The following is a 23,818-nucleotide window of genomic DNA, read 5'->3' on the forward strand; positions in this document are numbered from 1 at the left end:
GTTGCGTTAGTTACCCACCTACTGTACATCCACCCAACAGCACATAGCGAGTAGCAGAGCGAAAAGAGAGCAGCTTCAGAGGTATTGAAGGACACACCAGACCTAAAAAGCCTTGTTACTTGGTATTTATTAATCTGTTGATTATTTTTCTGATTAATCTAGGAGTTGTTTGGTCCGTAAATTGTCCGAGAATGTTTAAAATGCTCATTTTCAATTTGTTATATTGTTACTATTGTATATATTCTACTGATGTTTTGATTTTTATATTGCATTATCTCCTTTTAGTAATCATTTAAAGTAATTAAGTTGATCTGCTTTAATCTATATTGATTGTTTCATTAATCTTTATTCCCCAAACCAAAGCAAAGTCCTTGTATGTTACCATCTACTTGGCAAAAAAACAGATTGTGATTATTGTTTATTTGACTCTGGAAACCTTTGTATTACATAGATAAGGAGTGATAGATTATGATAAATAAACAATTATCTAACCAGCCTAAATAAAAGCACAGTGCAACACAGAAAGATCTTTATGCAGAATTAATTATCATCATGTATTTGCTTACATAATGAAATTTAGCCATGTGGTCCTTCCCTACTGTGGTCTGTCCCCATGACAACAAAGCGTCGTATCCAGTTCTCACTGTAACATACGGCGTTACATTAATGTGGGTAAACACCACGTGCCTTGTGATCCAACGAGCAGCTGGGTCTCGATAATCGCTGTAGCAGCAGTTTATGAACAGGTCTGTCAGAATGCAGTGATTTTCAGCACCATTATGGCTTTTGTTGTTTTGGATTATCTGAATCACATGACCTTACGGCTGAGCTTCACTGACTCTGCAGGATATTGGCCTGATAGCTTTTCTGTTGCAGGGAAAACTGGTCATCTGCACAACAAACAGATGAGCTTCACATTTATTATTTTACAGAAAATAAAACTTATTCTATGATACAGATCGAAGTGCAATGACAGGTGCGTATGAGTTGCTTAGAGTCCTACTAGTTTTCACATCATGAATCACATGACAGTCAAGATTAACATTTTACAAAATTTAGTACTGCATATCTGCACTTTTGATACAGACAGAAAAACAAATTAAAACACCTTTAAATTTAAAAAAAAATCATTCTTAGCAGTTAACCATAATCTGCTTTGTGGCCGACTTCTTTCTCAAATCCAGAATCAACAAGAGGAACAGAAAAAAAAAGAAGACAAAACAAACACTCAGCACACTGATCGGCGCTCTGTGCCGTCTTCAGATGTCAGACCGATGTCTTGTCAGCACAAAATGTACTTGAACGGTGCAAATTAATTAAAGCAAACTGTCACTTTCTGCACTGTCTGTGCTAAACGTGATCATTAAAGCTGATGTCGGTACTTAAATGAAGCTCCTGCTCGGCTCACACTCGTGCATACAGTAGTTTTATGAGATAACGTTTACTCGTGTTCTGCTTTAGTCATTTTGTAATGTCAACAGAAAATACACTAACAATTTATCTGAAAACATTCATTTTACAGTTATAGGCAACAAGCAGGTCATTTATATTTCATGATAAATTCTCTGCAGACACGTAATATTTATCGCATTAAACATTCAGTAGGATGATTACATCGACCATACATACAATTGCAAAATGTTGTTTAATTAAAATCATGCTTGTACATACACAACTAACTTCAATCAGTGACATCAATAACGACTGGTTTTATGGAAAACTACAGAGCTTAAAAAGTAGCTTAAACCAGAAACTTGCACTTGTGTAAAAACCAGTGTGAGAGTGAGTGTGTGAGTGAATGAGAGGACAATTGTACAGCATGTTGGATAGAATCTCAATTAAATGCAGCCATTTACTCTACCAGAGGAGCCATGTTGGGTCAAGCTTCCCAGCATGTTTCACAGAGCTCTGAAGAAAAAGTTGCACACAAATGAGAATCAGCGGTCAAAGTACCACAAACCTCCTCTGATATAAATGTGACGGCACTGGGAAAGAAAACTGCAGCGACTTTGGTGAAAGAAAACCTTGCTTTTGCTCAAGGAAAACATTTTAAAAGGAGGAAAATAAGCAACGCAACAGTTCTTTCTCTCTCATGACTTCAACAGCCTCTTCATATTCTGCTTTCCAAAATAGACCACGATGATGTGGGACCCTGATTTAAAATGCTTAATGGCTTTGATCCCAGTTGTGCTCATGGATTTTCAGAGGGAGCTGCCGCATGACATTTCCAAAATAAACAAAAAAGATCAATTCGGAAAAACCGAGGCTTGAATCCGAGTCCCGGATTTGATGGAGTCCTCATTAGATCCCCTGTACACACATGCGTCCGCTGTCAGAGCAGCCATGTAGGACACTGTGACAGAGGAGAAAAGTGCATCAGCATCAGCTGCAGAGCTCCAACTGACATAGTTCAATAATTTAAAAGCACTCAGGCCTCATATAAAACGCTGTCTAATTATAAATGTACACAAGCAGGGTCTGAGCAGAGCTCTGCATACGTCCTTATGCTATATTTCTGTCAGTCAGCATCATTCACGCCGTCTGCACCCGCTCTATGCGTGTGCATTAACGTGTGCAGGACTCCCAGTGGCCATCCAATACACAATACATACAGAAAATGGGGCAGATCGCAGCAGCTGTTGTTACCCAACTGAATGCATTTGTTTCAGTCAGAAAGTTGCTGACGACGTGGGAAACACCTGACCTGCCTGATGTCCACTGGCATGAGCATGAGCCGTGTTTTCCCCGAGAGTTGTGTGCACTGAATGAGGTCCAACAAAAAACACACTATACTGACACGAGCTTCTGAAACATGATTAACACACCAGATCACACATGATCTCATTTTACACAGAAGGACCTGCGGTTTATCCGTTATCTTATCTTAATCGTGTCCTTCTTTACTCCACATCCTTACTCGTGCATTTGGAAAGTTTCCACTGTAAGAGAAGTCTTATGGGCGGGACCGGATAAATTCGTTATCAGTGCTTTTCTAACGGGCAATAAAGGTCCCGCTGACTAAAGCTGTACAGTGTGCACCGAGAGAGCAGAAGTGCAGACGTTCGGGGGGGGTTTCTGAATTACAATCAAGCCAGTAGTCGCATCAGCACTGACTTACATAATGTGGGGTTTTTCCTATCATTCATAAATCTCATCATTTGGTGATGGAGAGCAAACTTTATTTGGTGGGCAATGCACAAAAATATGACTCGGTGATGAGTAATGTCAGAGATTTTTAAGTAGCCCTCAGCAAGAAACGGCAGCAATTTAGCCCAAAAGCTGTCAAGAGAGTAGTGTTACACTGACACACACACACACACACACAGGCAGGGGGACTGCCGTCACAATTATATAAGACCTCCAATTACATCCACAAGACACAAGCTTGGACACCTGACAAGTGACAACTGCACACCACTGTCAGTGGGGATACTGGTGTCCTTCAGCACATCCTTTCCCATAATTCCTCTGGAGGGATGTTACATTTGCAACATTAAATGCACTGATGCTTAAAACCGTCCTTTTATTAATGCTCATGTTGAGTCGAACAGTTAACACATGGGGTGTCAGAATCGGCCCATAGGATGAATTTGTTATAGTTTCATATTTATTAAACCAGCATAAACGAGCATGGAAGCGATGGTGGTTTTCAGCAGGGTAGAATCTAATCATTGTGTGAAAAACTATATATTTTTTTACTTTCAGATACCTGGGACTAAATGTTTGACCTGTAAGTTGTAATTCACGTGTGTACATGGTAAACTATTGTTGAAATTGCACTTATTTCTCTCAAGAAATATGAGATTGCTCATAATTTGAAAATTTGAAGTTCTTGTTATTTATAGGTTATTATGCCATTACTTTAACTGGTTCGGCCCACTTGAGATCACATTGTGTTGCATGTGGCCTCTGAACTAAAACCCCTGAGTAAACACAAACATTATATGATTGTCATGACCACAGCAAAAAACATCATTTGATTATTTTCACTACTGATGATGAGATTAAACCAAACGTGTACTTCACACTTGTGGTTTAATTTGAGGAGAGTTTTGTTTTTGCAGGTCAGCCGCTCTCGTCAGAGGCTGCATCATGAGACAGATGCCCTCACTGCTCTAACACCATCACTGAGCAGTGACTTCTGGCTCCAGCACAGTTGGCATGCATCACAAGACCCGTACGTGACACTGGAGGCGCTGATAACCATTCAGCAGAGATGGATGCCTAATCACCATTCCACTGTGGCCGCTAACGGCCACTTTTCATATTAGACAAAGCTCCAATTAGATCTGAATCGTCGAAGGTGACGACTGAAATAGACACAGGCAGAGACTCGTGCAGTGTCAGAGCAATGTCTTGTTCCACAGTCAGTTGTGACACAATCCCAGAGCACATCGCCTAAATTTACCTGAGGAAAAGAAGCATTTGGAGGCAAAAGACTGAGCCAAAACACCCCGTTTCCTGTCCGACGTATACAGTTAACAGACTGCAAACACACTGTTTTTCATAATAAGCACGTTTTCAGCTAATCTGTAATCAGTCTCTCAGAAACATGAACAGCCAATGCATTTCTGTTCTGTGTTCCACTTCTTTTGCTCGACCGACAATCCACACATGATCACCTCGCCAAAAAACGTAGAGAGTTGAAAAGTCAAGGGGGCGGGGCTTGTGGGATTTTCATGTGTATTTGTGAATTGCATGTGCGCTACACTGCACTTTATGCTTTGTAAACTCTGCGCAGCAAAAAGTGATGTGACAACTCACGGATAAGGGCGCTTATGCCTCTGTCTAGGTTTTTTTTCATGCCCAACACAGTTTAAAACGTGCTTTTTTATGTTTTACGGTTCTACCTCAGTAAAGCCTAGACTAAATTTGCCTTTTTAAGGAGGATGTTGAATAAACATTTTAAATTTGCAAAAGTCTCTCATTTTTATTATCACTGCTTTGATGGTCAATATTGGACATCACAGCCATGTTTTTGAGCCTACAATACAATTAGTACAGTTAGAGCTGCAACTAACGATCCATAAAATATCAGAAAACCTTTAAAAATCGGTGTTCGTCAAACCCAGAAATGATGCCTCGTTTTGTCTACAAACCAGAATGATTAACTTTTAATGATTTCTTTGTTATCCACAGCAAAAGAAATTATGAAAACACTCACATTTAAGAAGCTTAAACTCGGAAATCTTGTTGAATGAAAAAAGCTTTGAACCGATTCTCAAAATAGTTGTCGATTAATTTAGTAATCGATGAATAATCAATTAATTGTTTCAGCTCTAAGTACAGTGGAGAATATTTTCTACCCGCCTCGACAAGCGACTCTCAAAATGCCATGTCGTTCCCATCCTTAATATTTACATGCATAATCTGTATTATGCAAGCTCTTTAAACACATCACAAAATCTGCCTTCTATCACGTCAACAATCTTCCAAGACTCTGCACGCTCTACTCCCGACTCTGGCACATCTAGTGTACGGAGCAAGGCCGTGGACAAGCTTCAGGACGCCAGGGTTTTCACTCGACCCAAACCCACACACATTCATCTTCATTGGCTTCCACTTTAATCCTGCACCTCACTTACAAATACTTGGCTTTTTGCCCACACGCTTCAGCAATCTGACCGTGTTCCCCCCCTACACTCGACCCTGGAACCTCCAGTCCTCTGCTCAACCACCCTCTGTTATTATAACAACCTGGTATGGAACAATAAGCTTTACTGTGACGAGAAAATGTACATCTTGTGTGGAGCAATATACCACAAGACCACGCCTGTTGTTAATTTGGATGTTCATATCCACCATCTTTAACTACCACTTGACAATCAGCGACGCTGTCGTGAAGACAATGACAAACAGCTGGTCAGGAAAACCCAGCTGCTGTTTGTTCATTTACAGCGAGTAAAAACAAGTTTAGCCATCATTTAAACTTGGATTTTCAGAGGCTTTCAAATGTGCTCTAGTACTAATAAATGAACAGATTTATTTTAAAGTCACAATTGGCCCAGATAATGAAAAATAAAAATGTCGTACACACACTTTATTAGGTGTTCAACTTGTTATCAACTGGCAGCAACTAGTTAAGACAATCTACTGAAGTTCACAGTGAACATCGGTTAATAAATATACACAATCATCTCAAGGTTTATTTTGATTTATTTAGCCATTATTTAGCCAGGAAATTCCCACTGAGACAGAGAACGGTCAAAAAGCCCAGCAGCAGAAAGACCACAACAGGTGCCACTCCTGCCTCCTCATCTGGTGATTAAAACATTGTCTTTCAAGCTCAAATGGGTCCAAATATTGATTTTATTCATATAGATTTTGGAAGGATTAATCAAATCTTTTAAACTAGAAACAAAGAATCACAATCACCTTAATACCAAGAAGGTTGTTGGTGTTTTGAAAACAACTTAATAATAAAAAAAACAATTACTGTAACAGCATAAGCAAGACAATACAATGCAATATTAAGTTAAAAGTCAAATATTCATCCCTGTTCGGGATATAATTAAGTGTGTGGTGTAGCAGTGGCATTTTTGTTCTTTTGAGGACATATTTGTTTGTCTTGGCTTGCTGCTTATTTATGCTAACCTCATGTGTTTGTTTGTTTGTTTGTTTGTTCACTAAGTGAGCAAACTGTGGGTCTATGTATCCATCCTTCACGCTGTCACTGTGATATTTATGACATGTAAGACATAAATAAATAAATAAATAAAGGAGCATCTCTGGATTTAAATACAGTGGATTAGTGAGGTTTCGTTTTCATTTTCTGACACCCAGAATTAATCAAATGAATTAATTTGGCCTTGAGCATTTGGAGCGTGAACAAAGACGTTATTAACTCAGCACACACGTCAAAGTACTCAAAGTAAATCTTACTTGTGTTGTTTTGTGCCGCTGCAGGGTGAAGTGGACTTCCCGCGCTGGTGAAGTCCATGCTGGAAAGAGCGGAAGCCGATGCGCCGGAACATCCTGTCCTCCTCCGGCTCCTCCAGCCTCACCTGGGGGATGAGATGTTCCGCGGCCATGTTCTCTGTGACTGATGATGCGATGATAATAATCTACTGTCTGTGAGCTTGACCCACTCGAGCAGGAGCGTTTCTGCTCTGCTGAGAGGAGGAGGAGGCTCTGAGTCTGGGGGTCCCACAGGACAGGTGTCCCTCAGCAGCAGTGGCGCGCACAGGGGGTGGGGGGTGGGAGGACCCCCCCACTGGTGTTCTAATAGACAAAAAACGCCCTCTATTTTCCTCTAAAATCATGAGGAAGTGCCCTACTGCATATGAAAAGCAAAATATTTACAAAAAAAAAGTTGTTTGATAAAGTTATCACATTAACAGAAGAGGAACGCAGCTGTACATCAATAAGCTACTTTTATTAAAGTTCTCTGTACAGTCGATATGTATAGTAAAGTAAAAAAAAGAGAATCAACATGCCAAACAAAACAAAACATAGACTCATACCTGGAATTTTCAGGGCATTTTAAGTGCACAACAAAAAATGATCCCACCCGGCTCTGGTCTGGGCCACGTCTGCACCCAGACTTGTGCTCCTGACATTGGCGCGACGACTAATCGGCTTTTCTGTTAATGCTGTTATGTTAATGCTGCAGTTCGAGCGTTGGGAGTGCAGGCCACAAGTCGCCGTATTTTAATCAGGAGTGACAAACATTTATTTTCACCATCAACCAAAGCATTGTTGCACTCTCTGTTGTGGAAGAAGAAACCCTCGCCTTGTGTGGTTTCACAACACCAACACTTGGGGAGTGTCTTTCTATAGTGAGATAAGATGCTTTTGAAAGAAGGTGTCCCTATATCACTGTGTCCCAAAGTGTGTCCTGAGAGGACATGATAGTCAGTGCTGCATACAAAAGTTTCCCATCTTGCTTAATTAAACAATAACGTGCGAGGGGTCCATAAAGAGGTCCACATGACATGACATGGCCCACTGTGGTGCAGCCAAGTTTCATATTAGTCATTATTGCAAGAATAAATGTAGTAGGCATGGCTATTAATAATTGATAATTCAATGATTTAAAATTTGATTAGTAAGGGCTACTATTGTGATAATATTACAAATATTTAAAACTGAAATATGTTTTATCAATAACTGCATTATATGTGTATATATATATTTACGTGTATATATATACGTGTCTAATGTATATACTGTATGTCTGTCATATGGGTTTGTCTGGAAAGCTGATACTTACCAACTATGCACACGGGTGATCTTTAAAGCTCCAGTATGTAACATTAAGGAGCGTTTACTGGCAGAAATTGAACTTGGAAGTGATTCTGATTCTGTTATGATCTGTGGAGCGGCCTAAATTCTGCTGCCAGAGAAATAAACTAGCTTTAGTGTCTTTGTGTGTGTTGGGGACTTTTTAACCGTGGTAACATCTGCAGATGATTTACTTTAATTATGCTTTTATTTCACCAAATCTGTCACTTGCTGGTGTAATAATTTGTATGATCATTTAAAGACTCGTTATTGTACAGTACATGTAAGAATATAAAGTTATCAGTGTGGTTATCAGTTTATGAATTTTATTTTTGTCTCTAATATTGGACTACTGTGTTTCACATGTGCGGGTTTATGATTTAATTGACAGCATAGAGGAACATGTGATCTACACCGTGTCACAGCACAGGCTACAATGGTTCTCTATAGATCTTTTATAACTAATCATTTTTTTGACAAATGCTTCCATTAGACAGACTAAAAGCTTTTAGTGTTTCTGCATGAAAAGGGTGTCATATCTTGCTCAGGTCTACTTCGAAGCACAGCTATGAATATATACTTAGATTTTTCGGAACTGTCATACGTGCATTCATCATAATCTTGCCCGTCAGCCTGAACAGTATCCGCTGGTTAGTTTGAGATGATAATTTTTCCTCAGTTCGTCCATTTGCAAAGACAAGTCAAGTTTCTTAAGTGGAATTTCAGCAGGGAACAAGTGTCAAAAATAGCAGGCTATTAACCTCTCTTTATAAATGCATGGCAGCAGTATAATTAGTCGAGTTGTCAGAGTGAAATATAATTTAAATGTAGGTCACAGTGTAATTTTCATTACCCCCGCATAATCAGTGCAAAGACTCACAGAGCACCAGCGAAGGTCCACGGTATTATTCACAAAGGTTGACGATAATGAGTGTGCATGAATCCTGAGGGTTGTTTTATTTTTAAAGTTTTAAAGTTAACCGTCAAACAACAAGAAATGATGAACGGAACACAGAGAGGAACGATTTATATGTCAATTTTTAAGCTGCAGTGCCTGCTTATTGTTATTATGGTCTGTACTGTTTGTTCCACTGTGCCTCATAATGCACAACTGATGAACAGTCCTCACTTCTCCAACATCACTAATCATTACCGTCTGAGACCTTGGTGCATTTGTCAAGTTCCACCAGAGGGAGCTTTAGGCAAAGCCACTCGTGTGTGGAACCTGCACTCAGTGAGCTCCACTAACAAAATGACTGCTACTGTTCTCTCAATTAACCATATAGGACGGCTCCATACGACACTGCTCCATAAATGGACGTCTTTATTGTTTCTCTCATACTTTTTGTTTGCCATTAAATTAGATTACGGTAATCTGTGGGGACTCAGGAAATGAGATCTGGTGATTAGTGATGAGGTCAATTTCCAAGAAAGAAGAAAATACTAACCAGGCCTCACAGACGTCAAGAACTTTGACGGAACATCCTGGAAACCGACTGTTGTCGTGCAAAAGTTGCACCTGTTTTTGCTAAAGCTTGAGGTTTCTGAATTAAATAATCTCAGCTGGTCACGCGCGGCTTATTATTCCTCTCATTCCATTACAGGCCTATCGGTGTAACAGATAACAAGAGCGCTGTCGCCCGAACACCAGGGGATGCTATTATGCAAGTGACTTCAATTATAAAACCCTTTGGTGGCTATCTACAAGTATTTACTCGGCAGATTACAGAGGAGCAAAAATATGATTTCACGTTAATTAGACTACAATGCCTGCACAAATGATTATTTACCATGTGATGACTCAGGGCTGCCTTGAGGAGGAGTGTCTCTTTTCTGTATTAATGTCATAATTGTGGCCTAAGAAGACAGATGACAGTCGTAAATTATTCAACGTAACACATCACCATCTTCTTCATTTTTCCGACGTTTCAAGCTGCAAGCAAATACTGTCAGTGAGGCATACGCACGTTGTATTTATAAGTGTATGTGCATGTACGTGTGAGACTGAGGCTTATGGGACAATGGGTACAAAGGCTATAAAGGCATGGAACGAGGAGCGAGAAATGTGATCTGGCTTTAAAAAAGTCGCTGTGCTTACCACAGGTGCTGTGCTTTAAAGCGGTGTATATATAGCAGGCAGTGTGCAGCCAGCTCCTCCACAAACACAAATACTAATTGCATTATCCTCCCTCCACGGTTTCATCATGTGCTCTCTCTTTCACGTGTACAACCCACTTTTGGGATTTTATTTTTGCGCCTTTCGTGTGTCATCTTTGAAGCGCAAAGATAAAGTCACCTCCCGCTCTGTTACTGGGATTGACGCGCTCATGCTTCATCTCGCCAGTTCAATAGATTGTCAGCAAAAGAACTTCCCAGACGGAGGAGATAAATGTCAGTCAATAAGTGCCTGACAGGTCAATAGATATCGCTGACCTTGTTGCCTCGTGTGGGAGTGTCGCGCTGAGAGGCGGGAGATGGAGGAAGGAGAAGGAGCCGCCCTGCCCTGCGTCTCATCCTCAGCCCGGCATGGATCGTTCTGGGCTTATAGACCTGTGCTGAAAAGAACGTCTATATTTGTGACAGAAAACCTTAAAGAACTTTACAGTGCCCTTTAATACCTAAGCCACAGCGGGTCCGTGATTCCTTCAGTGGAAGATGCACAGCATCCCTGGATTCTGTTTTCAGCATATATATATATATATGCTGAAACGTTCCTCAGGGGCAGATTATAAATTGATTTTCTACACTGTGAAGGTCAACTTGCTGAGTCGTGAAACTTGCTTGAAATAGCTCGTCTATTTGGTGGAACATTTAGTCATTAACCATTACTAATTTACCATCAGTTGGTTGAAAAAACAAAAAAAACAAAAACGTGAACACCTTGCACTATGACTAAATCTCTTAATGCAAGGGTTTTCAAGCGGTAACCGCTTTAGTTCATCCGTTTTTGATTTTTAAGTAAAGGTTATGAGTTACGCACTGTTTTAGCAGCTGCCAAATTCAAGCAAAATCAGCCAGCTCTTTTTATTGTATGTGAATATAATAAAACATGTACTGTATTAAGAGGAAATACTATGTAAAAAAAAAACCTAGAAGACATTGGAAATGACTATAAATTCAAGAGGTTTCCAAAATACCTGAACTGAACACATCGATTCGACTGTATCTCACATAAAATCACGATGCCACAATTTAAATTAAGTTGTCATTGAGTATTTTATTTGCAAATGAAAGAGTAATAACTCAGAAGTCGTAAAAATATACATTTTTTTACTTGTGATATTTACATGGATTGTTTTCATCAAACAAACAAACAAACAAGAAGAAGAAGAAGAAGAAAAAAAGAAGAAGAAATATCCGGACTGTTTTACAAAATCAAAGAGAAGCCACAGCAGAAAAAGAAACGATGAGAGTACAGCAAACCAAGGTGTTTCCTTTTAGTGACACCGCACTGAGCGCGTCTCCCCGTGACACCGAACCAGTGCAGTCAAAAGAAAACGGGCCGACCACGCGGAGCCGTCGCAGGCTGGTGGTCGGCACGGAGCACACAGAAAAGTGCAAGGTACATGGAAGAAGAAGAAATCAAAAGAAGACAAAAAATAAAGCTTCATACGCGTCTTCTGTGAGTATATTTACAATTGTAGATTTTCATTTTTTGTTTTTTTCTCTTTTTGCCTAATACAGTTATGTTACATCAAAGCAAAGCATTCCCATTCCTCTGCTCGATCTCCTACGACATGCAGGTGCCTTCGCTTCCTTTCTCTCTCGAGGTCGACGTCAGTCTCATCCATCTCCTCTCATAAAAGTAATGATACATCACATTCCCTTACACACCAGGCTGAGCCGTCACTTTGCCCCTGCTCAACAGCTTTAGTCAGGAATAAAACTGCTTAACAGAACATAAAGAAAACATCGTGGCTACATGAGATTCATACTCCTATCATATAGCGCAGGATAACCATGTCTGAGTGCTGATAATAAGACATGATGGACACTGTTTTTAAAGAATGATATTGGGTGTGCTGTGAGATTCTCGTTCTCCTCTTCCTCCCTCGACTGAACTGACAAAAAGCATTTTACATTTTTTTTTTTTTTGGAAAGAGCAGGCCACAAAATGCACACACACACACACACACACACACACGCACACACACAGAGTGGAGGGATGCAACATGCGGGCTCATAAAGTGGGGGAATCTGCCACCTGAGACTTGCAGTTGCTGGAAAGCAAATCATAAAGCTTGGAGGAATTTAGCAGCTGGAAGACTTGCATCCCATCCTCCACCTTCGCTGCTACTTCCATTTGTGGCGGAGGGAATTTCAATGGCAGCAGCCCACAGGCCTGGCTCAATATCAATCCTGTTATACCTCCTCTGATTCCTGCTACTTCTCTTGCAGATTCTCAGTAAAAAAAAAAGGAAAGAAAAAGGAAAGAGTCTTGAATCATATGCTACTCAGGTTGTTAAGATGCATAGCAGTGCCCGTCTGAGTGCATGCGTGTATGCACATCTGTGTGTTGTTACAGTAGCTGCTTTTGTTGCGCTCTCTGTGTGTGTGTGTGTGTGTGTGTGTGTACAGATGTCTCCTGGGGAATGCAGTGCAGTGTGTCCCTCCTCTCTGTGCTGTGTTTAGGATTCTGCTTCCATCAGTCAGTCCTAATACCAGCCGACATTCAATCCATCAAATTGATTCTGATGGAGCAGAAAAAGCAAGGATTGCTATTTGGGGCTTTATTTGTGTAAAGTGCATGTGTGTGTGTGTGTGTGTCCATGTGCCATTGCTTAAGTACATGAGGCACACACTGTTCATGCACACCTGACTGTGGCACGTGTTAGTATATATATGTATTAGGGCTGTCAAAGTTAACGCGTTAATGGTTGCGATTAATACAGCCGAGATTAACGCGCTATAGTTTCTCAGGACATGTTAACACATGTTCATTATCCATGATGAGCCTTTATTTTAAGATGACACTTGATAGGCCTGAGTTTAGAATGTTTAAAAAATGTTTAAAAAAGAAAGACACAATTAAACAACGGTGTCTGAAATGCTACACTGTCTGATTACTCATTCATTTAGTCATTTGGTCAGAAAAAATGCAAACTTTTAACGAATTTCAAAATGTGAGATTAATTAGTTCATTTTTTTTTTTAATCTACTGACAGCCCTAACATATACAACTTTTGCCTGACTGTGTGTGTGCGTATCTGCATTGGGATGCCATCACTACACTGGGGGCCAAGTGCGCTCTCCGCTCAGAGACAGCGAGAGCGGGGACAGAGCACACAAGTGGCCTCCAGAGCTGACGACGGTCGGTGATGAATTATGAACGTGACTCGTCTCAGGATGTCATATCAATTCTGATGGAGGCTACTTTGCCCGACTGGATCCTTCTCACCCACTCCAATGGCTAACATGAGAATGTGTGGGTGTGGCCCAAGGGCTTATACTGAATTTACACATGCACACACCCACACACACACATACATTCATCATCGTCAACATGCATGCATGCACGCACGCACGCACACACACACAGACCCACACACACATACGGTAGCTTCCCTGGTCAAAAATGAACTGCTATTTCTAGTTCAATATAAAAGGCATTCTTTTACCCATTATTTCCCTCAAAGTTAAGTCACATGAAAAATCCACATTGAAATCTCTGATCTCAAAATGAAAACAAGAGTGAAACCCATCTATTGGCGCAGAGAGAAAAGCAATTCATCTGTTAATTAACAGATGTGTAACGGGGCCTGTAAGAGTGTCTGACTGGTTGTTTTACTTGGAAACATGTTGTGGAGTTTACATTGTTAGAGGAATTTATCTTATGCCCAAGTGAACATTTTAGCTGGGTACTGAAGGTCAGAGTACACTACAAATATTAATCATGAGCTGACTAAACTGTCAATAATGAGCTCAAATTCTGTGGTAACCTGGAAGAGGCTTTTCAAGACTTTTCAAGGACGCTGATGTCACCCCGTCAAATTATTTTCAATCACAATAAAATCCATGAATCTCATTGTTGTTGTTGTAAGATACAGTTTCTCACTTTGGATGGAGCATTTGTCTACATTTGAACCACCTATTTGGTATAATACTATATGCTTTACGTGAATTCACTTAGAACACAACATCTGTTACATGGTTTCTCATTTGACTCATTAGAGAGAGGAAATCTCTCCTCCCCATACCCTTATTTATCAAATTAAATGACATCATGTGCGTATATCTATCTGTATGTACAATATAAAACAAGACTGATTACAGAATATACATAATATTGTCCCGGGAAATGGGACCACTTTCTCACTACGGCTAATTGACTGTGTGCTGCCGAGGCTGCATCGGTTATTATTACTCGGGCAAGTACGTGAAATTGTACCTTTTCGGTGTTTTGCTGCTGTTGACCCTCAAAACTGGATGTGAACAGAGACGTAATCACTGGGGTGCTGAAGATAAGGACTGAGAAAGAAACCATCTAAGGGATGGGGGGGTTGCAAAGGCACACTAGATAGGCTACTTGCCCTTTTTCAGCTGCTTTCAATCATACTGCTCCGGGTCTGTCTCAGGATATGACAAAAAAGGGGCATTGGCTGATAGCACAGCTCAACCAATCACCGCGCCGCGCCCGGTGATCCGGCGAGACAGCTCCATTGTTATGGATCCAGGGAGAGCACTGACAACGACGCCATACACACCCGATACAATTAAAGAGAATCATACTCCTCGATGCATGCTTTCAGTATTCGTGAAATTGAACGTCAAGGTCAATTCTTTGTGCCTTAGCTGAAATATTGATTCATTACCTCACAGGAGGCTGAAAGTAACGGCATCCACCATCGCTGCACATCACACATTCATGGCGAGCCATTTTGGTTTCGGTTCAGAAATGTAGCAGGTAAACGCATGAGTAAAAAAAAACAACAACAACAAAAAAGAATAATAATAATAATAATAATAATAATAACCCATCCTAAGGATTGGTGGCACTTCTTAATATGGATGAGTGGACATATGGCTGTCAATCACCCTTTACAACCTGCTCAGAAAGAAGAAACACAGGGAGATGAAAGCAAAAGCAAAACAAGTCCCGCTGGTCTAATAGATGCTTATCCCCTATATTTAAATGACACGCTATAGGCGTAATATATACTATTTAACTATTCAGGGAATATATTCAGTACCAGAAAGTGATGTTTACAGAAGATGTGGGGAGGGTTAACAACTCCACCGATCTGACTGCACCGCCAACGCCACACCCTCGTACCTGAAGTTTCCCCTGCTGAACGGCAAAGCAGATGAAACGGAGTCAGTCTCGGGACCACTGTGGTTTCTGGCAGTGCTCTCTGTGAGAGCGCGGAGAAGACTGTCCACATAAATGGGCACCGTCGGCCGAGCCCAGGGGAGGCAAAGAGGTTTGTGGTTTCAGAGCAGGTGGCGGAAGCAGTAAGCTGGAGGTGCAGAGTGACATGAATCACAGAATCACTCCAATACCTCCACGGCCCACACACACACACAAAAAAGACTAGCTTTCGTGTTTTTCTTGTTGGCATCCATCTTGTATTAGTTTACAAGTAAAGCTCAACAGCCGTAAAACTCCACTAGCACCTGGTGTAGAGTTTGGATCCACTTTCTAGGCCAGCCTCCTCTTTTCCCCCCATTTTCTCTGTTGAATGCTTATTCCTTTGATGTGATGAATAAATAAAAGCTCGGTGAGGGGGCCTCTCTTCCACCTCTCTGCACATGGTGCTTCCCTGTGTCTCCCAAGGCCAAAAGAAGGAACTCAGAAAATAAGTTCTGCCCTTTTTTTTTTTGCCTGTTTTTGAGACACAAACAGTTGCATCTCAGGTCTTGTTTTGCTTCTTTTTTGTAACTCGGTGAAGGTGGTGGAGGGGCGGAGGGCAAGCACGTCATATTTTTCCCTAATAAGTAAGCATTCTTTAAAAGTTCTTTTGGACTCCTCGTACTGATTCTTTTAGTAACATCCTTTTATCTAATTGCATTTCTGTGTTCATGGAAGAGTCTTTGAGAGGGGGATTTGGGGGCTTGGGCAGGGATGGTAGTCTCACATGGCTGCAGGAAGTGATTGGCTTTCAGTCCTACACAGTCTGAAAGGCCTTGGTCTGAGCGGGGACCATAAGGGTTGGGGGTGTGGGCCCAGACATGTTCCTAGAGTTGAATTTGGGAGTGATGGGGGGCTCGGGGGTCTTGGGGGGCATCACTGCATTGTAGGCTGGAGGGGACTGAGGGAAGCCTGGAGGCTGTCCATTTTCCTTCAGGGTTGCTACAGCAGGTGGGCGGGGACGTTGGCCGCGCTGGACGCTGTTGTGCACCATGGACTGGGTGGAAGAAGCGCCGGAGCGTGAGCTGCCGGAGCGGGAAGAGGACAAGGAGTTGGGCTTGACCAGCTTAGCCTTTGGAGCCTCTGCATCCTCCCTGGAGTTAGATACACACAGACATACACACGGAACAAAAAAAAATTATTTTAAACTGTACCTCTAAAAATAGACACACGCATGAGCCCCTATTGACAAAAAAACCCTTCAGAATTCCCATTTTTTCCATGACAGACGGCATTGAAATAGTACAAGATCTTTGCAGTAATTGCAAGGCCATGTGGGTTGTGAGGCTAAATCAGCAGGTAATATTATCCCATTGATTTAAGGCTTATAAGACTCTGCAGAAACCTGTCATCTATGCACTGCTGGCTACAAACATCTTCTCGGTCACAGCAGAGAAGTTTCTATAACTCCTGCATGGAAAAAAAAACATTTTAAACACCACTGAGGTTGGGTTTAAATGTGTGTCACTAAATCTGTTGTGGAAACCAAACATGCTACAAAAACGGGGGAAACGACCCTTCTGCATTATTTACATTAAGCTTTCCCTCGAAGACACTGCATTATTTATTGCTACATCAGTAAATATGCGGCTACAACACGTGCTGCTGCAAAAAATAAATAAATAAATAAATAAATAAACAAGTGCCATTAGTCACATTAACGCACGTGAGCTTCAGAGAGAACAAGAAAAAAATGAGTCGTCACATCCGCTGACACAAAGCATGTTTTCTCACCAGCGGTTCTAACGAGGTGGAGCCGTATCTGTGCGCGCAAACGCCGACAGGAAGTCATTCTGACAGCAAACACGTTAACACCTTCAGGGGCTGTTGCTCCGTCACTTAGCGTTTGAACTGCTCAGCTGTGTTTTTGAGTACTTTCAGCACAGGTCACACGCTTAGCTTCACAAATAGCGTGACTGTGTTCGGAATTTTAATTCCTCACCATAAGCTACGTGTGTGTATTGGCAGCGGTGTCATATAATTTTAGCAGCCACGTCGGCTGCCAATTAAAGCTTTTGGCGTACGCAGCTCACAGGCCACGCAGTAACAGCGGCCTACATCAAAACAACTGCCACATTGTCTGTGTCGTGCTGGATCTGCGAATATGATAAAGGAAAAATAGGGGACGGAGGAACCCTATGTTTGTTCTCGTGCCAGTGTAAAATGTCGTTATTCCTCTATAGATCCCTCATGCCTCAGAAGTTTTTATCTTGTTTTTTATGTGATGTTTAATGGATGGTGGGAAAGCCTTGTTTTAAGCATGATTAATGTAGAGAATACTCCTTACTCCACATCACACTGGGTCCTCAATCAGAGTAACAGTATAACGATAGTAAAACAACACTTCAGCGTGTATGTATTCTATTTAAAAAGGACAGTGAAACAATCAGAGATAAAAGGTGGAGGAATTTACCTGATCTCGTTGGGAGTCTCGTCCTCCTCGTACTTCTTCTTCTCTTTCTTCCGGAGGTAGAGCCAGATGATTAATATGACAACACCGAGGATGAGGAGACCGAGGGAGATTCCCGCCACTGCACCTGCGACCTGCATATCCCTCTCATCTGTGGGCAGAGAGGACATGATGAGATAAGGAGTCACTTACTGTCACATACTGTTCTCAAATATTCTGCATTATGGTTCACGCTCCACTCTCTTCCTGCAGTTGTGCCACAACAACCAAACAGGATTCAACACCAACGTTATCCATCTGTTTCTGCTGTGGTGGTCGATGTATAATTGTCTTGACACATGACCCCGAGCCACCTGGGCCTCTGAGGAAATGCATTAGAGTGACAGTGAAACATAACTGTTGTAGCAGAGGTGGTGACCAGTGGCCACCAGTTTAAGTTTAGTGCACTCCCAAGTGTTGGAGCACTGGAGGGGAATGATGGAGAGGGTGAGCGAGTTGGGAGGTGGGGGGAATAAATGTAATTCCAGCTGCAGTTTGAAACAATAACCATCAATCAGAGTGGCAGTTTGGTGGGGAGGTGAATACTTGAGGTCGGACTCTCTTTCCTCCCAAAACTCACGCATTGGGACCTCTATTGTGCAGTTCTCCTCTCCCACGTCATTGCTGGCCGTGCACCTGTAGACACCTGTGCTGTCCATGGTGAGATTCCTGAGGGTCACAATCTCTGGGTTCTTCAGATCTGTGGAGTAGAAACAGGTGATACAGAAACCCAATACAGACTTCATTTTACACATGATTGTGTAGTTCTAGAATTCCTGTGTGTTTACAGCTCATTTTACTTCAGGCATGTTCAGTAGACTAGACAGCCTGCTCAACTCCAAACTGAGCATCCGAATGGGAGAGAATTGGCAATTCTAGTGACTATGAACATGGCATGGCCTTCAGAAACTACTGTTCTCCTATGATTGTCATGCACAACCATCTGTACAAAGAGAGGGAAAATATCCACTGAGCGGAAGCTGTCTTTGTGAAAATGCCTTGTTGGTCAGAGAAGAACCAACCCCAGATGTCTTCTATACCTAATAAAGTGGCTGCTGAGTGTATATTGATATCACTGTATTTGCATGACAGGAGATGCAACCCGAGATAGATTTAGCGTTTATTTTAGAGTGAGGAGAGTGAACAGGAGTGTGAATGAGAGGGTGACGGAACCCTGCAGTCCCATGGGGCATTTAGTCACCCCGACCAATGACATCCATGTGATTTTACCTTCCACCAGACCCATAAATAATAGCTGCTGACACTGTCTGTTATCGTCCATTGAAAGCTAATTAGACTGAACAGGTGTTGTGTGGTGGAGGTCATTCATTTGAAGCTTTCTGTCTGTGTACGTGCCGTTGCAGAAGCTAGAGGAACACTGAAGGGAAGAACTGAGACAGAGAGGTTTGGAGAGGACACGTTGGTGAAAACTGTACGATGTATTGTTACAGGTGCCAGGTCACCTCTACGTATTATATTTGATTTTCCCAACACTACACACAACCCAGGAAAAAAAAACCTTGTAATGTTGTAATTCATTTGATCCAGACTGATATTTCAACTTCATCAGATCACAGTCGAAACCTTTGTCTTGTATAAACTCGTCCCAACAGAGTACATGTAGAAGTCATGCACTGATATCCAGGAGAAGAATGTATAGAGCATGAAAAACCAGTGTGGCCTCTGTGGGGGCAATGTGAGCCTATCTCAGTGCCCTTGAGCAAAACTGTTAATTACTCTCGTGAAGCCGCTCGGAGACAAAGCAGTAGTAGAACAGTGTGGGCAGATTACGTATCAGTGTAGGCAAATGTATGAATGTGATATGAATGAAAGGAGCTCAGTGAAACACTTTCTCGGACAAATGCAGCCTACAAAAATTGCTTATATGAAACTGAGTCCTCGTCGCATTTCTCCGCAGAGCGCTGCGATGATGAATCAGCATGTCACCGTGCTGCCAATTTATTTCCTTACCTATCAGTGCCAGGTTTGGCAGTTTGCCCAGACTCTTGCCTTTGCCCAGCACTCGCTCCCACTTGTAGCTGATAGGGTCTGAACCATTGCTGGACTTGCAGCTCAGCTTGACGTCACTGCCCTCCAGGGGTTTGCCGTCCATCTGGCACGTTGGCTTGGAAGGCTTGACTGCGGGAGCACACGGGAGTCAGAAACAGTCACAACCACACTCACTAGGACAACGGGGCAGTTACTGCAAAACATGCACACTTAACATAGAAAAGTAAATACATAAGAACAACAGAGCAAGTTCTGTTTGTTCAACAAAAACTTTAGATTGATTTGATCAAATTATAGCACACTTAAAATAGGATAGGTTAGCGATGATACATTTGATACAAAATTGTAGTTTACAGTGGACTGTGATTAAAAATAGAATCTGTAGTTTCGAACAATTCTTTCATATAAAGTCAACAATGCTACATAAAATGAAGAACTGACAATATTTCCTGACTTCCAGTTCCATTTTAGACAATTTATTCACTTTTATTTGCTGTGATTGTCACTTCTCAGAGCTGGTGACACACAGAAAAACAAAGCAAAACAGTCCCATAGGGAATAGATCAATGTGACACCAGAGCTGTGTGCGCTTGTGGTGATATGTTCGCCACAGGTCAAAGGTTATGGTCATGGTTCAGTAGCTGGAGGCACAGCGCAGTATAGCTGGAACCCGCTGATCCCTGTACAGCTGCTCGGTTTAGACACACGCCGAAAGGCACTGCTACGCTACAAAAGCTGGGAAATAGCACATCCTTTTTCTCCCTCCCATGCGACATATTTTTAGATCAGTGGCGAGCTAAATTTAAACGTCAGTTTCGTATTTTTTGCTGCACTGTCTGGTAGCGATGACAGCTTTTGAATTTGTCTGCCGCCGCTGCTGCTTGCCTGCCTGCAAAGCAAAATGCAAGGAACTCCCGAGTAATGCTGAGACGGAGTGACTTAGCGATAGCTGGTCCATAAAGCCAGACAGCTTCTAAGAGTACCCTGCCTTTGTTGGTCTAACCCTGCTATTCTCCACCTCCTGGTCTGAGAAGCGGAGAGCTTTCTGCCCGTGCGCTCAGTAAGCAATATAATAAGAGGAGCCGAGTGGTGAGCACTTGACGCTTCATCTGTGCATGTCACAGCTCAGTCAGGGTCAACGACACACACTCCCACACATGCAAATCTGCACACACTTTACAAAGACAGTGCAGGCATCCTGGCTGACATACACAAGCAGTCCAGGCACCAACGCACTCGCACAGATGCAGACTGTCTCATGCCAAGCTGGCAACTGACTCTGCTGCCAAGCCATTATCTTAGCATGGGGAGTGAGAGGAAAAGAAATGCAAATGCTCGTTTCTCTCAGAATGGAAAGTGCCCCCGCAAAGCTGAGCGCAATTTGTAAAAAAAACGAGGCCCTAACTCTCTGAAATGTCTTCATGGACGGGGAGAGGAGAGTGAGAGCGAGAGGATTAACAGCGTGTTCCATTAGAAAACCAATAACTGCGGGCTGAACTAATCTCTCACGATAGTTTAATAAATCTCTACTTTTTCTCCAGACACTGAAAATGATCTCACTCCTCCCACCGGACTTTGAGGATGGCTTTTGTGGTGCAGCTCTTCCTCTTTCGCTGTCGGTCCTCATAAGGAGTTTAACTTTTTGAGATACGCAGCCAGAAACACGTATTACCACTGAGCCGTTTATAACCATCTGTATGTTGGGCAAATACAAACAATAGAGATTGGGAAAAAAGAGATTGTAGAGGCTCATGAGTTGTAAAAGTAATGAGTAGCTTTTTCAATGTCATTCTCAACTTCTAAAGTTCACTCAAAAACACACTGTACCCCATAACTTAGACAAGAGTCTGTTGCCTGCTTTCTCATATATCTTGTAGAGGACAGAAATGAATTTAACGTGATGCTTGTCCATGTAACTCAGTCCCTAACTTAATCAATCAGCTCTGTGCTCTTCCAGGCCCAGTTGCCTGTTCCTGGTCTCACCTCATCAACAAAGCAATCCAAACGGACCCAAACAGCACGAGCAAAATCAAATCACACTGTCTGAATCAAATTGAATCATTAGATCAGTCAGCATGACGGAGGAAATGTGCCAGGCTAATGATCCAGTGATTAGCTCTGTGTATGTGTGTGAGAGATGGAGTGGGAGCAATGTCCAATTTCCATGAATAAATGGGTTTCGTTTTTTTCATAACATGATGGTATGTGCCCAGATGTGCGTGTGTGTGTGTGTGTGTGTGTGTGTGTGTGTGTATTTGCTACTTCTTTAGGACCTTTTCTGACCTTGTAACCAGGACCATAAACATGATTCTTCATAAGGCAAGGCAAATCCTTCTATTTCCAAGGAAATGGTTAAGTTTAAGTTTTAGGTTAGGCATTAACTTGTTATGGTTGAAGTGTACCTGATTTTGAAAAATGCCAAGACGTGGGCTGAGGTCTAAGTGAGAGACAGGAGGGAGGGAGGGAGGGAGGGAGGGAGAGAGAGAGTGGGAAGCAGTGCTGGGACGTGGTCTGGTAGTGAACCTGAGACCGGAGTCGCAGCTGTGTGATGAAAATCCCCACCGCTAACGTGGCGCTCCGTTAGTCGAGCCCCTCACGCCGCACTTCAGAGAGAAAAGTGACGTAGCGGCGGCTCGACGATCAGATAACAGGGTGACGAGAGAGCACGCCAGTGGCACAAGAGTAGAAAAGAAAGAAAGAATACAGTCGCTGGTGTTTGACCAGAGAGGTGGGAGTCACTCTGATTTCTATCACATGACGTGTCATTTTAAAGCGTTAGGGGACAACACTTTTTTGGGCTGTTCAAATGAGTGGAAGTCAATACAGTGTCAAACTGTGTGTGTGTGTGTGTGTTAACGTGTGTGAGATAACACTCACCCAGCACAATGAGGTTGACATGGCACCAGAGGTACTTCCCCCCTGTCTTGACTTTACAGTGGTATTCACCAGAGTCGGTCAGCAGCAGGTCACTGATCAGCAGGGAAGCGTCTCCTCCCAGATATTCCCCTGCAAAGGACAGACGACTGGCCTCACTGCCTGTCGCCTCGTTGGTGTATACCTGGCCCCCAAAGAAGTTAATGATCTGGACACAGAAAAGGAGATATTATTATTATTTTTGTACGTGGTATTTCTAATATTTTTTGTTGTTGTCTGTTTTCAGTTACTTATTGCAACCAACTCCCAAAACAATGTTATTTTCCTACCAGTGCTTTATATCATTCTATGGCGCTCCTGTGAGTCTCCAATAAAGATTGAATTGAATTCAACAGAGAACCAAACTGGTTGTTTTACTGTAATTTCTATGTCCCAACAGTAACAGCCTTGATATATGCGACTGGTGGCATAAAAAGCAGAGCGTGTAACTCACACCAGCCTTCCATTCCAAGTGTGTTGGAGAACCAATGTAGCCTTCAGTTAGCACCAAAACCCCTATTTAGTTTGTACTTTGTGGTCTAATATGGTTGTCATTTCATACCATACAATCATGTGATTGTGCCAAATGAAAATAGTTTCAAGAAGATTTTACACAATGGACCTTTAACACAACATAATAACACAACATACAGCTCAGACTTAACCACAGAGTACTGGCGCTCATGGGTAACACTGTTAACAATTGCTTTTTAATTAATTGACACTTGGGAAATAATATTTTATAAATGAATGCATTTGCTGGGTTCCAAGCATCCTGCCAGTGTTCATTTAGATGACTATATGTGAGCACGGTTGTGTCCTTTCTACAAGTGGGGCTGTCAAATTGAGCGAAAAAAAACGATATTCTGGGGCTG

General features: G+C 42.1%; 1 protein-coding gene across 1 annotated transcript in view; it reads right to left on the bottom strand.

Moving 5' to 3' along the window:
• Positions 1–11,420: 11,420 nt before the first annotated feature.
• The window catches only part of clmpb (CXADR like membrane protein b), a 62,153-nt gene continuing 49,755 nt past the window's right edge, over positions 11,421–23,818 (bottom strand). The window contains exons 3-7 of the mRNA XM_044032249.1: positions 22,908–23,112; positions 19,992–20,159; positions 18,601–18,720; positions 17,985–18,132; positions 11,421–16,665 (exon numbers count right to left, since the gene is read on the bottom strand). Coding sequence (XP_043888184.1) covers positions 16,329–16,665; positions 17,985–18,132; positions 18,601–18,720; positions 19,992–20,159; positions 22,908–23,112 — 978 coding nt within the window. The 3' untranslated portion in view covers positions 11,421–16,328. The remainder of the gene's footprint in view (positions 16,666–17,984; positions 18,133–18,600; positions 18,721–19,991; positions 20,160–22,907; positions 23,113–23,818) is intronic.

The sequence above is a fragment of the Solea senegalensis genome, linkage group LG8, assembly GCF_019176455.1.
Source record: "Solea senegalensis isolate Sse05_10M linkage group LG8, IFAPA_SoseM_1, whole genome shotgun sequence".
In the NCBI taxonomy this organism is placed as follows: domain Eukaryota; kingdom Metazoa; phylum Chordata; class Actinopteri; order Pleuronectiformes; family Soleidae; genus Solea; species Solea senegalensis.